We start from the raw sequence: 14,910 nt of genomic DNA on the forward strand, positions 1-14,910 counted from the left end.
AAAAAAATCCAGTGTTGTTTATTTTCTTTATTTCTCTTTGGGTCCATCCAGCAAGAGAAAGGCTGGGAGTTTCACTTCAGAGAGGTGAAAGTATGATGGATGCAGAGCAGATCTGGGGATTTAAAACATACCAGACAAGTCACAGAGTCATAGAACGTTAAGGTTAGAAGGGACCTTAAAGACCATTGAATTCCAGCTCCTCTGACAGAAGTGTGGACACGTCCCACTAGGTCAGGTTGCTCAAAGCCCCATCTAACCTGGCCTTGAACATTTCCAGGTATAGGGCATCCAACAGCCTCCTTGGGCAGCCTGTTCCAGTGCCTCACCACCATCACAACAGAGAATTTCTTACTAATATCTACCCTAAATTTCCTGTCTCACTTTGTACCCGTTGCTCATTGTCGTGTCACTACAAGTTGTACAAGCTGCTCTCAGTGGAAAGGACGAGGTTTGGTCTGCAAGGAATGGATCAGTAACCCTTCCCAAATATTTTATAGTTTGTGATTTGGTATAAAGGCCGTGTTTAATCTGAACATTATAGAAAGAAAAAAAACACATAAATTTTGGGAACTTCTTAACACAGGAATACAAAGAGTCCCTAAGCATCCACATCCCCTTGTTTTTCCCAAATCACTCACCAGCCTGCATAGCACATGCATTGTGCTTTCTTCTCCTTCCACCTGCCAGTGGTCTCTTATTTGGAGATGTGCAATTCCAGAGCAGCAACTCAGACTCTCACCTCATGTAAAGATGCAAGGTAGGGTCAAATTGCAGCTTCACATCTCATAAATTCCCATGACACACAGTGGAGTACAGGAAGAAGTGTTTCTCCTGTTCATAGGGAAATAACATTACATTTGTCAGCCCCCTCAGCCATGTCAGGATGGAAGAGCATTGCTCCCTTTACTCAGTACTGAACAACTGGTAAACCCTGAAAATAAATGTAAATTTGGCCTTGTGTTTTCTGAGGATTTTTTTTCCTGAGTGTTTTTAACTGAATCAGAAGATTGGTAATTTTTTTTTCCTAAATTAAAAAGAAAAAAGTAATTTCCAACATTATAAAAGGGAAATACTAGATTTACTTAGAGATGCAGCTTAAACATCTGCAAGATGAGACTGCCAGCTTTCTGTACGCCAGCTGAAGGCTTTTACAGCTATTCCTATCCTTGTGTTTTGATTTTCCTCCCACACAATGATGGAAAAACGTTCCCTGCATCACCGTTAAATGAGCCTCAGGTGGGAGGAGGAGTGGACAAGTAGCAGCTGCCTGCCATAAAGGGGGTAAGCAGACGACTTGGTTAGTTTTTTGCTGGGCTGTAAGGCAGCAGCAGCAGCAGCAGCATTGATATTAGTTTTGGGGCTTTAAGGGGGTGGGACTAGCTTAGTTCTTGTAGGGGGCTTTGTTTGGTGGTTTGTTTTGTTTTTGTGGGTTTTTTTGCTACTCTCTTTCTCAAAGGCCAAAGTAATTCTTTGGCCTGAGGCAGTCTGTAGGATTTTTGGTGCTTTCAAGAGCTGCGTAGGCCACCCTAGATGGAAGCTGAAGAGAGCTCCACTGTTCCTAAGGCATCCTGAAACTCTAGACTGAACCGTGTGCTAGTTTGTAAGCAATCTCAACATAATTTTTGGGTTTTTTTGTAACTTTGAAGTGCTTGAGTCTTCTAAAGAGTTGAGCTACTGTGTTCTCTGATTTCTTAATAGGCTTGTTCATAAGCTATGTGTGATGGTGTTGCATTACTTGTAAATATTAGTTAACTGAGGAGACATCTAAGTGTGGGAGGAAGTTCTGCCTTGTGAATTTTATATGGCTCTGAATGCAAACTTACACATAAGGATTTTGTTGGGGTTGTTTTTGCTGCCTATCGTTTGGTTTAAGCGTGGGAAGCAGGGTATCACTGAAGTACTTGGTTTACTATGTTAGTTAGCTGTTGTTCTTAAGTAGATACAAAGTACAAATTCTGAATAAATTGAGTTCTTATTGTAATGTGTAACAACACATGCATTAGCATTAAGAAGTGTTTTCTTTGTGAAGCATAAAATGTCTGAAGCTTTTTTCTTTTTTTTTTTCTTTTTTTTTTCTTTTTTTTTTTTTTTTTTTGTGTGTGTGTGTGGCCTCTTGCTCAAGGCTAAATCACCGAAGGCTTTTTTGTTTAATTGGCTGGGATACTACTTATAGAGATGTGTGTATCTAAGACTACTGAAGTTCTGTAGCTTTAGAGCATGCAACGAGGCTGCCTTGAAGGACTAACATTGAGAGCTGTGTACAAAAGTTTGCTTAACAAAGCCCAGCTGAAATATTTGACCTTGATAGCAATGTCAGTTTTCTACCTTCTGTTTGGAAGACAGTAGCTTTGTTTTCTTTAGGCAGGGAGAGGAATGTCTGTGAAATTCTGACAGAGCTTAAAAATAATGCAGTTTTTAAAGTCACGCACTTTTTAAAGTGATTGATACTGATCACTTCTTTCTTTCAGTGTTTGAAGAAAAATGAGCACTTCCTCAACTTCAGAAAGTGGATCATATTCCACAAACCACCCAAGACCCTTTTTTTATGCGCAGCCATCAGCTCAACAGCCTTATCTAAATCCATGGTACCTCAGTCATGCATATAGTCCATACTGTGTTCCTGCTCCAGGTAAGGTAAACAGCAGCTCTTGGTGGGATCTTTGCTTAGTTAGTTACATATTTCTTTCTTCCACTCTTGCAGTATCTGTGTTAATGAGCCTATTGAGAGTTTAACTAATACTTAATAAATCAGATTTTTGACAACTGCAGCACTAAGTTAATTCTGCCTTAAATATGCAGCTTGCGTAGTGGAAAACATCTGCTTCTGGACAATGGAAGCTAAGCAAAATATTAAGTAATGGTCATCCTGCAGATACAGAGCTTCTAGAACATATTTAGCAATTAATATGTGGGTAGATATGAATTCCATATGTACATGCATGATAGGTATGTAAATAAATGTAACCTTAAGAAAAATATAGTTAAATACATCTTGTAAGTGCTATACCTATGTGAACTTCTATCTGGAGCTGTCTTTTTCAAAGACAATGGTATTGCAATAGTCTGTAAAACTGCCAAAAAAAAGTACAGAAAATAACTTGGTGAATGTTCCAAGGGATGAAATCAAGCCCTGGTTAAAGTGTAGATGTTGAGATAAGCTATTCCTAACAAAAAACTCCCTCTGAGTTCTTGCACCAGATTTGCTTCTAAGCATTGAAAGGTGGCCTGTTTTATTTACTAATGTGTTGGATCTTGTAGCTGGCCCTGTCTGTGCAAGTAAATATGATTCAGGATGACTTATTTCAGAAAGATGATATATATGTCTTTTCTTTCTGTCACCAATGTCTAGGCTTCCGAAGTGGAAATCCATATTTTCCATTTTATTCTGTTGCACTCCATGAGTACCCTGGATTTTTTGTTCCGCAGCATCCAGTGCATGCAAGAATTAACAGAAGGCCTTATTTTAATGCTGCCCCACCTTCCCCTATGTTTTATCATGCAACAAGGTTTAGACATTATAGCCCTGGGAAGAAAATGGAGACAAAAGAAACACAGACTGATCCTAGACAGCCTGAAAGCAAGCAAAAAAAGCATCAAGATATCCGTACAGAAACGAAAGGTTGCGATGCAGGAAATATAGCCTGTGTTTCTCCTGGTATAGGTAGAGAGACTGAAAGTACTTCAGAGAAACAAGATTCGTTTGGCTCTTCTATTGTGGTAGACAGAGAGTTTCATAATAAGAACCCTGCCAGCTCTACACAGTACAGAAGTCTTCCTACTGGAAGCTATGCCTTTGAGAAGGAAGAAGTGAGGATAGAATACGGAAATGGCTCTCCAGCTATTCAGCTGTGGAAGTCCTTTAAAGAAACAATCCCATTGTATGATGTGGGAAGTGGTAAACCAGTTCCAGAGAACTTAGTGCCACATGACTTATTTTCTGTTAGCCCATGTGAAGGCATGATATATGGCCCTCGTGAAGGGGAGAATATGCTGCCAGGAGCTTCCTTAGATGAGAGAAAAGCTGTTGTCACCTCCAAACAAGGTGCTGAAACTGTGCAAGAGAAAGATGTCCAAAATAGTGAAGCAAAGCTGGATGGAGAAAAGCTGGCAAAATCCCCCTCAGGTGAAACCATGGCAGTGCAAATCACAGAGTTGGCAAGATCTGTTGGTGTAGATCAACCAGTGGTTATAGCTAAGAAATCTAGCACTAAAAGGTCTGCAGGATCAAAAACTTCTCAAGAAGAGCCCAGCTTTATTCAACAAGCAGGACTACTTCCATCTAATATGGAGGTAATGAGTGACTTTCAGCAGAAAAAGCTGAATTTAAGCCACAATACAACCAATGAAAGTCAGACAGAAAAAGGTATTTGGTGTGACAAATCAATTGAGAAGTTTGCCCCCTCTAGCAGCTGGCTGGCTTGTTTGGACAGCATGGACACAAACTATGAGGTTTGTTTGCCACAAAGGAAGCGTCAAAGCGTAATCAGTCTATCTTCTGATGACATGTCCTCTAGAGAGGAAGGTTCATCAATTGATAATGCCCCAGTGTCTTATTTTGTGCCTGACTATGTGCTTCAGAAAAGCATGTATACCTTTCAGAAAAGTACAGAGGAGTTAGAGAGAGAACAAATCACAAGTGGTGGATCCCTTAATGTAGATGAAGTGGCAGAGAAGGAGCAGGCAAACAGCTTGAATGACCAAGATGTCAACTCTTCAAACACAAAGATCAAAGAGGCTTCCAGTAAAGGTAGAAAGCTGGGAGCCCTTTCTAGGTCCTCTAGTAGGAAAGAAATTGATTCTCTCAACAAAAAAGCAACTAAGAGTTTGTCAGAAGTTGAGGACTCTGAAGAATATTCTGTGAAGGGAGAAGAGGATGATGACGATGGAGAGGATGAATATGAGGAGGAAGAGGATGATGACATGGATGAAATTGAGTATTTCTTTCAAGAAGCCCCCCCATATGGCATCTTGAGGCCAAGTAAGGGAAATTTCTACCAAGTTGGCCGGAGAGTGCTTTGGAAACCACCTAAAAATGCTGTACCAGCAGAATTAATTAGCTGGCCTGCTCAAGAGAAAACAAAAACTAGGCGTGGGGTTGTTGAAAGCATTGGTGTAGTTTACAAGCCAAAGAAGAGAGAACAAGATGAAGCTGTATACAGTGACTATGGGTATTATGGAAGAAAGAGGCCTATGACAAGAAGAGAAGGACTTGAACACCAGAGAATGCTACGGAAATTCTTGGGAGGTGAGCTAATTGCTGAGGACAAAGTGCTGATTAGTAACATACACAAAGAACACCTAATTGCAGTTTCAAATTGTAGCTTAAACTAGTTGGGAAGATTAGAGCATGTTCTAGCTTCAAACTTGGCCAAGAGCCAGAAGTCCTGCAGAATACTTTTTCTGAAGCAGAGGAAGTTGGCTGCAATTTTTTTACCTATTGAATAAGGACTTTGCATTTTCACAAACAGCAGAGAATAATGCAGAAACTCTCCTTTGTGTTAGATTTGATATATTTAACTCTCTGACATTAGCAGCAATTTATTAATTCATAAAGCTTAAGATAATTTGGATTATGTATTTACTGTTGCTTAATATCTTAGAAGCTCTGCATTTAAGTTTATACAGTCTGACTCTCCTATCACAGACTAATGTTGGGTGCATTAAACAGAATTAATATTAATTAATTCATTATAATCTGGTGGACATACCTTGTGTGACTTTCCTGCAGTAGAGGCGTCATTTTTTTTTTTAATTGTAGCTGCTGCTCTCCTTTAGCAAAACAAAGTTTTGTATTTTCAGAAAATGGGTGTGAAATTGTATTAAATTTGACCTGGAAAATATTTATTTAATTAATTATTTAATCGAAGGTATTTATTTAATCAAAAAATACTCTTAGCAATTGGATTAATCTAAACTGAGGGTTAGAGTTATCAGTCTGCAACTGGTTATGTGGTCACTTCAGTAGGTGGCTGTGGTTTAAAACAGTACAAGTCTTGTATTGTGAAAAACAACCAAAACGGAGTGATTTACTTCTAATAGCAGGTTTAGTATTCTTAAACTTTATTTTCTTTGTTCAAAATCTGTAATGTCTTGTAAATTTTAAGTGTGGTCTCAAGAAAACTCTTTCTATTTCAACAGACTCCTACAATCAGATCCAGTAGCTGACTTTGCATTCTGGCTTGTGGATCAAACAGTACCCCAGCCTTAATTACTAAGACTAAATACTGACCTTTGTTTGTTTGTTTGTTTTTCAATTAGGAAGGCTGTTAAGGGAGAACATGGGGATACCACCTGAAGAGTACTGGATTAGAAGTGGTGCTAAACCCAGATTTACCAGCCAAATATGTGGTAGTTTCTCACCTCCAGCAAAGAGCAAAGAACAAGGTACAACTTTCCCTGTGTGTTTTTGTTCTTAAGGAACATTCAAAAGTGCATGATATGAAGCAATAGCAAGCATGTGATAATTGTACAAGATTTGAAAATAATAAAACTAATCTTTGTTGCTTTGATATTGATGAAATGCTTGTCAGTTAGTCTATCTTGGATATATTTATGGCCTTCTCAAACTGAAACAGGGTAATAAGGCTGCATCAGAGCTACTTCTGGGGATTTTTAAAAAGGTATTACAGAAAATCAAAGCATTAAATGCTTTGATGTGGCCAAAGCAAAGCCTTTATTTGTGCAAAGCTGTTACTGCCGTAAACTGTAATATTAATTCTTTATCCAGATAATGCTCTTGATAGCAAATGCAGTGGTAGCCCCTAATTTTGATCAGTAAAACATATAGGGAGTTCTATGTGATAGCTTCATATGCCAATGCTTAGAAAAACTAGCATGGACCAACAGTTGCCCTGACACTGCTAAAGAATGATTGAGTGCAAATCATTATCTAGTTAAGGAAAAGATGAAGAAATCAGTTATTTTAACAAAGTAAAAGCTTAGATAGTTTCTTAGCTCATGAAGCAGAATGTTTTGTTTTTCTCTTCTTTAATGTTTTACTTGGAGTTCAGATCTGGTTTGGATGCTTTTCAAGGGTGTTTGAGTGTAGGTGCTGTCAGAACAGGTATAGAATTTCTGCAGTGTAGGTATTGCCACTCTCCTGGGTCGTGTATTTCAAGTAACTCAGGATCAGTCTACCAAATTATGGGACGTGAGGGTTTCTTCAGAACAGATTGTTTTGCTTCTCTTCATTTCACTGATAATATATATCAGTTTTCGTCTATAAACAGCCAACTAGACAGAGTGTATTCCTTAGAATTTTCTCTGCATTGCCTTCCTGCTTGAGTATTCTGGGGTTTGGGATTACTTGCCTCTTGCATTGGAGGCTTTCTATCTGCAGACTTCAGTGTTGTAGGGTTTTGGTTTTTTAATGCTAGAATGCTCTATAAAAGTTGAAAATGTTTTACTTTAGCAGCATTGTTCTTGGCTCCTCTACAACAATGTATAAAATATGGTAATAGTTCTAAAATAGCTGTTACCTTTAACTTTCAGCATGCTTCTTCCACATCTTTGAATTCATAGATGGTGCAGCAAACTGAGGATGTTTGGTCTATTCCTTGCTTGCTCTTCCTCTTTTACCAGCCCAGGTAGTTTGAAGAAGTCATCACATTCAGTGTTAGGAAGCAGAAATTGGTGGTTTCCAAACCCTGTTTGTGCCAATGGATGCCTCAGAAGTGCCATTAAAATTACATCCTCTTTTAAAATGTTGGCTATGTTATTAGTATTTGCTTTTTCAAATTAAAGTGCCCTGCAAGTATATATTACTGCTTTAGCAGTAATGTCATATGCTAGATTTGACTTCTTGAGCAGTGTACTTGTAGTGCATTACTTCACAGGTCTGAAGTTTATTAAAGAGAGTGGGTGAATTGGGTCACTTGGACAGCACCAACTAGTCTTGAGCACTTGAACAGTGAGCTAGAGCAGAATTATCCAATGCACTAGGTTCCTTTTTTACCACATTAACACCTATCCAAATTATGACCCAAAATGCAATACATCCAGAATTATGATTAGACAGTGAGTAAATATTGTAAATGTGTAAGACTTGCTTGATACATGTAGTGTCAATTTTATCTGCTACTAAAATGGGTACAAAAAAGGGAGGGAGAAAGAACATCACAGACCAGCTGGTGAAAGTCAGGGTTAAATTTGCCTTGAGACTATGCACTGGAGAAATAACACAATTTTTACCTTCTTATTTAGTGTGCCCACCTTTGGTTAAACCAAAGAAGAAAAGAATGGGCAAGCCACCTTCAAAACGTCGAGCCATGAGACATGAGGTGGAAGAAGTAGAAATGTGGGAGCTGCCTAAACACAGTGTACACAAAGGTTGGTATACAGTGGCAAGCTACAAAAATGACTGTTACAAGCATTTTTTCTATCTTGGGGACTAATCTTTCTTGATTTGAACTGCAGGGATGTTGGATAGTTTATGAAATAATAGCAAATGCAGAAAAGGTGGGGGGGGGGCAAGCAAGCTAAACTTTGAGCACTTAATCACCTTGCTATGAATGCCAGTGTAGCTTTCACCAGGTTAGGTTCCTTATTTGCTTAATGTAAGGATGGTGGAGGAAATCCACACCAAAACCTGCTGTTTTAGTCTAGTTGCTCTTCAGACTGCTGTACTGTCTTTTTAAAGTGCTGGGTCCTGTGTCACTTTGCAGTATGTGCTTTTATTTAAGCTGCTCATCTGTCTCAGCCCAAATGATTTGTAATTTGATACAACACAAATACATATAGATAATTCTTAAGATCTCCAACTTCATGGAGTAGGAACTTCTGGCTATTTTGCAAGAAGACAGGGAAAAACAATGGAGGGAAAAATCAGAATGAAGTAGATTCAGCAATAAATATGCTTTTGTACATTTGTGTAAGAGTCTGAAAAGGTTATAAATTGAAAAGTCAGTAGATACAAGAAACCATCTAAAAGATGAGATTTCTTTCCAGAAAAGAACTCAAATATTCCATCAGGAATTACATGAGTCAAAGATAGTCTCTCTCATATATTAGACAATGGATTAGACTTTCATCTTGGGAGTTTAAGGAAGATTGGAAAGAAACTTAGGCTGAAGTGTCTTACTAGTAAAAATCAGTGTCAGTCCTGAAGCCAGATTGTTTGAACGTTGGCCTTAAACCTTTAATTTCTGATCAGCTTTTAGTAAAAGCATCCAGGAAACTTGCATAATCCCAAAATACTTCTTATATTTTTCCCAGATATAGTTGATATTTCTTGGATACATTCAACAATGTAGTTATAAGAGCACACTTGAGAGTGTGATATGAGCTTCATATGGAACTCCAGGATATTCTGAAGTCCAACACCACTTGTGAACATTTAAATACCTGCTGGGATGTTGAGTACATACTTCTAATATCAACCATAGGTGCCTGCAATAGGAAAAGGCAATCACTGATATCTAGTCTTTCCTTAGAGACAAATTGCCATAGTTTGGAAGTGGAATATATATGTACCTTAACTTATTTTTTTTTTCTTTTTTTACTTTTAGGGCATGGAACAAGGAAGTCTCTCTCTAAGAAAAGATAATTGCAAATATTGGGGCAGAAGGGGGGCAAATACCAAAGATTTGTTTTGTAAAAATCCAAGATTTGATCATTATTCTCTTGTATATTTTGTAAGTTGCTGTTCACTCTAAAAGGGCAAGAAGTGACACCATAAAGACTGAGGACACAATTAAAATGGAATGAAGTATTTAACACCGAAGTCACCTTTTTATAACTAGCACATGCACTATTTAAATAATAAATTTCATAGAATTGCACTTTGAGACTTCTTGTGTTCCATCTTTACACAGTAGCAAAAAACCTTGAGATGGCCATGTATGTATGTGCACAACTGCTATTATGGCATGACAGTTATTGCTGCCCTGCTCCTAAACTCTGCAGGATTGTGGAGCCATGTTATCTCATAGTCATATGATGTGCACATAAGTACAAGATTCTTTTCTATCAGCTGGATTTGTTTTTGTCAAAATGTAAAGGAATATATTTACTGCTGTAGGAAGTTAAATGCTGTTTTAAAGTTTTAAGGCAGTTCCTCAGCTCTTACTCTCATGATTGAGGACTAAAACTAAAGCATGGAGTTGTGATGCTTTCCTCTCCTCCCCTTTTTCTCTGGAGTTTGAGTCCTTTATGGAGACCCTGAGCTGGAGAGGTGGATCTGAAAGGTAAACCAGAAGTTTTTAGTGGTGTGCCCTGTTTTCTGATTTCTTACTGATGACTTCTATGACTTACAGTTGATACTGTCTCTGGAAGTCTTTTTATAGAACTAAGATGATAAAACTAGGTCTGAGCTGAGCTGTCTTATGAATAATGGTAACAGACTGATCTAGATGAGGTGGATGGCTCAAAGATATGTAATATTTTTCCCATGTTTATGAAGGCTATTATCACTGTGTGAGAAGAATAAATATGCTATTGCCAGCCTTGAATGATTCCCAGATAAAGTGATAGTGTTTCTGAAGAAGATAGGGAAACAAAAAAACAAAACAAACATCTGGTTTTCCTTAAAAAAGGGTGGGGTGAATGGACAGACAGAACTTATCTTTTGCCTCCTCTCTCATGTTTATTCTGTCTGTGCCCTAGAGTAACCTACATGGATAAAAGCAGTATTTCCCTGTGACTGTGTTAAGGTTTTGTGCCTATTACTAGTTTGACCTGTAGCTGAAGTTATGCTGTTTTCCCTCTTAGTGAGGAGTAATGATTATTTTTAATACCACCTGCTTAATAGTTAAAGCTCTGCTATAGCAACAGCCTTTACCACAAGCTGTTAGGGGAAAGAAGTCATTGTCATGACAAGGTTTCAATTCCTTTTTACCTCAAGCAATGAAAGACAATAAATGCAATAAAAATACTTATTTGGCTTCTGTGCTGTACAAAATCTCTGCATCAGAACCTCATGGAATAAAATGAGGAATTCAAGCATGGAGCTTTTAACACCCATTTCTGCTGATAGCCTTAGTTGTATCTTTTGCTGCTTACCTGATAAAGGAATATTCATGATCTCAGAATCAGATGGCATTTCTTACTTTTAGGAATGGCTAATACTTGACAGGGACTCCAAATGATCATGCTGGTCATCCTTTTACAGGTTTTGCACTACTCAGTGTGGTTTCTACTCAGATGCAAGAAGCAATTTAGGCCCTGGTGAATGCTCCTGAGAGGGCTTGAGGGAGTAGCAGTTAGGAGAGTTTAGACAGCTCTTGGTCTGAAAACAAATGCTATTTTAAAATGGTTGTATCTTGTACTATACCCATGCTATGCCCAATACTTAAAGTAGTATGCATGAATGCTTCAGTGTTCAAGAAATAATTCTTTGGTAAGGTTAGATGCAGTGTATTCTACTCTAACAGCAGACCTTAACACTAAATCTTCTACTTGGCTATTTTCCCACTCAGCAGCATGGGCAATTTGTGGATTGCATCTTAACTGGCTTACAGCTGAATCTAATGTTCCAGTGGATAAAATGGTCATGCTTCACAAAGGCTGTGAAGTACAAACTGCATTAAAAGGCTGTGAGTTCAAGCCCAGGCTCTTTTTATTCAGCCAGGTAACTAAGGCACAGTGATATTTAGTTTTGCAGATGCACATACGTGTCAGCTTTTGTTCCCACTGCAGCCAGACCGACTGCCCAGTGACTCACTGCAGAGCTGGCAGTGCTGCAGGCTTGTAACTGTCGCAGTACTGCATTGCCTTGGAAGTCTTCACATGCTTCCTGCACCATCTCCTGAAAGGCAGCTGAAGAATCTATTTGCTGCTTGGCACACCAGCCACAAACCTTAGAGGCCTCTGGGACTGCCATACTGAGAGCATTGTTTGGACAGACTTACTGTCTGTGGCTCAGGATTTCTAAATCATTATTTGTAGCTAAATGAAACCTCTGTTGCAAAGTGGGTGTGGTGTTACTACTGATGCGGAGCTGTGGGTTCTGCTGGCTTGCCAGGTATTAATTCTGTATTTTAATTTTCAGTTTGGTAGCACCTGGCTGGCATAATTTTTTTTTCCCTTTTACAATGTCTGGAGTTCTGCCTTATACTGGAAAATATTAACTACAGGTCTTTCTATTAAAATCAAACAAAGGAAGATTAGAGCCAATGGCAAAAAAAAAAACCCAAAAGCCCATAACACTCATGGCATGCTAACTGAAGGCATACCAAGGAAAAACAAATTAATTCTTTTTTTAGAGTCTGTAGCTTTCCCTGACTTGCTGCCACTGCCTGTCTCGCTCAAAAAGACTATAAACCCCAACTATTTGAATGGTCAAAGAAATAAGGAAAACATCTGTATTTTACCTGAAATACCTTTTGACAAAAATGGTGCAGAGTATTAAGATAAAAGACCTGGGATGCTGTATTACCTTTGAAGTTTGTTTTAGCTGCATTTTACACTTATTTAGTTTCATGGGACTATATAATTATGTTATTACTATCACTTGGGCTTCAACAGAACATTCAAATGGAAATACATGTCTACAACAAAGGCCAGAAAAAAAGTTTTTTTGAACTAAAACATTAAATGGTTTTGATTTAAAAAATAAGGCTAGTCAGTCTTTCAAGACTATAACCTTCTATCCTGCCTTTCTGGGTTTACTTCTACATGGAATTGTTTTTCATTAATCTAAAGGGGTGTTGGTATTTATCTCTAGTCTACACATTTTTAAAAGACTTATCTTAAGTGACAGCTTTGGCACTGTTTAAATGCCAAATGCTGACTTGAATCATGCTTCTCAGCACTCTAGCCCTGGCTGCTAAAAGTGCTCCTATAAATCTTAGTCTGTTGAAACTGTTAAATTTTGAAATGCTACTTTTATGAGTTGCAGTGAAGACCTACATGGAATATGACAGAGACTTATAGAACTGGAAACTATATAGGGAGAACAAACAGGAATTAGTTATTCACATACCTTCCAGTGTAAGATTAAAGGTGTGTGAAATTAAACTAGTACAAAGCAGCGTGAAAGCCAATTGCTAATGAATAAATAATGAAGAAGAATTAATTGCTGAGGAAAATGGCAAGGTCTATAAACACTGAGTGGCTATAAAAGGAAATATGTATCCAAGGCCACTAAATACTAAGATTTAACCCATGATTCTAAGTATTTGCACCACAGGTACTCTCACCAGTAGAGGCTGAGAAAGCATTTAAGTGAAGTAACAGAAATAAGATCAGAACTTGCACTGCTCTGCTGTGGAGCATCTTCTAACCATGATTGGAAAGATACTGATATAACAGACCTTTAGTCAGGCATAAAAAAATGATTTGGCATCCCAAACATTTAAATTAGATTTGATACAAGTAGACATGGTCTCCTAATGTATTTTTCTTAATTGTTGAAATAATAAACCCTGATAGATACAAAGAGAGAGTTCCATTAACAAGGAAGGGGATTGCAAAGGAAAAACTGATTTTTTTTTAAATTAAACTAAGCTTCAGAGCAATCTTAAATGACAAAAGCTGAAGAAACTGAAGAGATCTTCAGTTAGCTCTGCTCTAGACAAGCCCAAGTGAGAGTTCTCTTCAAGTGCATCAGGTGAGTATCAGGCTTCCAGCATCTGTTCAGTAATCTGTAAATGCATTCATCTCAGCACCAAGTGTGGCAATACAAGAATCCTAGAATGGTTTGGGTTGGAAGGGGCTGTAAAGATCATCTAGTTTCAAGCCCCTGCCACACACAGGGCCACACCCCACTAGCCCAGGTTACTTAGTGCCCTGTCCAACCTGGCCAAGTGAACCAGTCCATTATAGATCTCCCCATGCTATTTCAGCTGTTAAATCCTTTTCTGGTGAAAGAGAAAGGACCTTAGAATTTTATGATGCTGCTGATACAGGGAACTACCACGAGTCACCAGTAAATCCCATCACAGGGAGATTTGCTAAACACAAGCGAAAATACAACTCCACCTTCAAGCTCTGGGAATGTGATACACAAAATTTTCGTAAGTAGGCCTTGCTTATCTTGTTTTTTCTCAGAACATATTGTGAATGACTGGCAAGAAATGGGGGATTATTTTTACTTAATCACTCTTAGACATTTAGGAGGGAGAAAAAACATTTTAATTTATACTTTCCCTTGTCCTCTCTTCCAAAGTTTTGAAGAAAAAAAAAATCTTATATGCATTTTAGTCTATGGTTCCTTGACTTTACTGTTAACGTTCAGTCTACTGTATTACAGCTTTATCATGTGAGGGTTTTTTTTCAATCTTAGCATACCCACAGATGAAATTCTATAAAAGTTCTTTCAAAGCAAATCTACTTTTCTCTTTTCTTTTGCACAGTATCAATATCCATCATCTAGTTCCTCTAGTCACAGCTCTGTACTAATGTACCTTGAGGTTTCAAAGAGAGTTGGTTACTGTAATGCTGTTTATAGCTATTTCTGTCTCCCTGCTCGAGTCTACAAGATTATTTAAAAGAAAAGTGTGGTCAGTACGTAAGATCTACTAAATACACAGAACTTTCTCTTCTTCCTGCTCTTTACTATTGCTCTGTGGCTTCAGGCATATAGTTGAAAACTATTTTGAGAGCCTTACACATTTATGTTCTTGAGGGATGATTCAACAAAAAATGTTACCTCAACAAATCTAGTAAACATAAAAAGTAAGTGGAAATTTATTACCCCCAAGCCTTTTAAAAAAGAAACCTTCCTCAACTTGTATCAGAACAACTGAGATTAAGGAATATGCAGAAATTAATTTTTTTTGTTATGCAAAACTCCCCCTTTTTAAATAACTAACCCCACTACCTCTTTACAGTTAAGTCAAATATCTAACATCCATACACTTGGCTCCCACTTCTGTGGTTTAGACACTGTAGGTGTTTCACTTTAGATGTTTCAGAACTGTGTATTAATGGTGACGATATTGAGATTTTGTTACACACACACACAAAAAAAAA

The 14,910-nt window shown here is 38.0% G+C and overlaps 1 protein-coding gene across 3 annotated transcripts; it reads left to right on the forward strand.

The window, feature by feature from the left end:
* The first annotated feature begins 1,236 nt into the window (after positions 1-1,236).
* Positions 1,237-10,338, forward strand: LOC310918226 (uncharacterized protein). Of its 3 annotated transcripts, none has more exons than XM_083877038.1 (6): positions 1,237-1,281; positions 2,469-2,629; positions 3,350-5,245; positions 6,259-6,384; positions 8,203-8,328; positions 9,507-10,338. In XM_083877038.1, exons 2-6 carry the CDS (start codon positions 2,482-2,484, stop codon positions 9,542-9,544), a joined length of 2,334 nt encoding a protein of 777 aa, XP_083733164.1. In that variant the 5' UTR covers positions 1,237-1,281; positions 2,469-2,481; the 3' UTR covers positions 9,545-10,338. The 3 variants fall into 3 exon arrangements, with proteins under 3 accessions (XP_083733164.1, XP_083733165.1, XP_083733163.1); XM_083877039.1 differs by lacking the exon at positions 1,237-1,281 and adding an exon at positions 1,373-1,600; XM_083877037.1 differs by lacking the exon at positions 1,237-1,281 and adding an exon at positions 1,852-2,177.
* The last annotated feature ends 4,572 nt before the right edge of the window (positions 10,339-14,910 follow it).

This window comes from Zosterops lateralis (genome assembly GCF_965231275.1).
Source record: "Zosterops lateralis genome assembly, chromosome: 1".
In the NCBI taxonomy this organism is placed as follows: Eukaryota; Metazoa; Chordata; class Aves; order Passeriformes; family Zosteropidae; genus Zosterops; species Zosterops lateralis.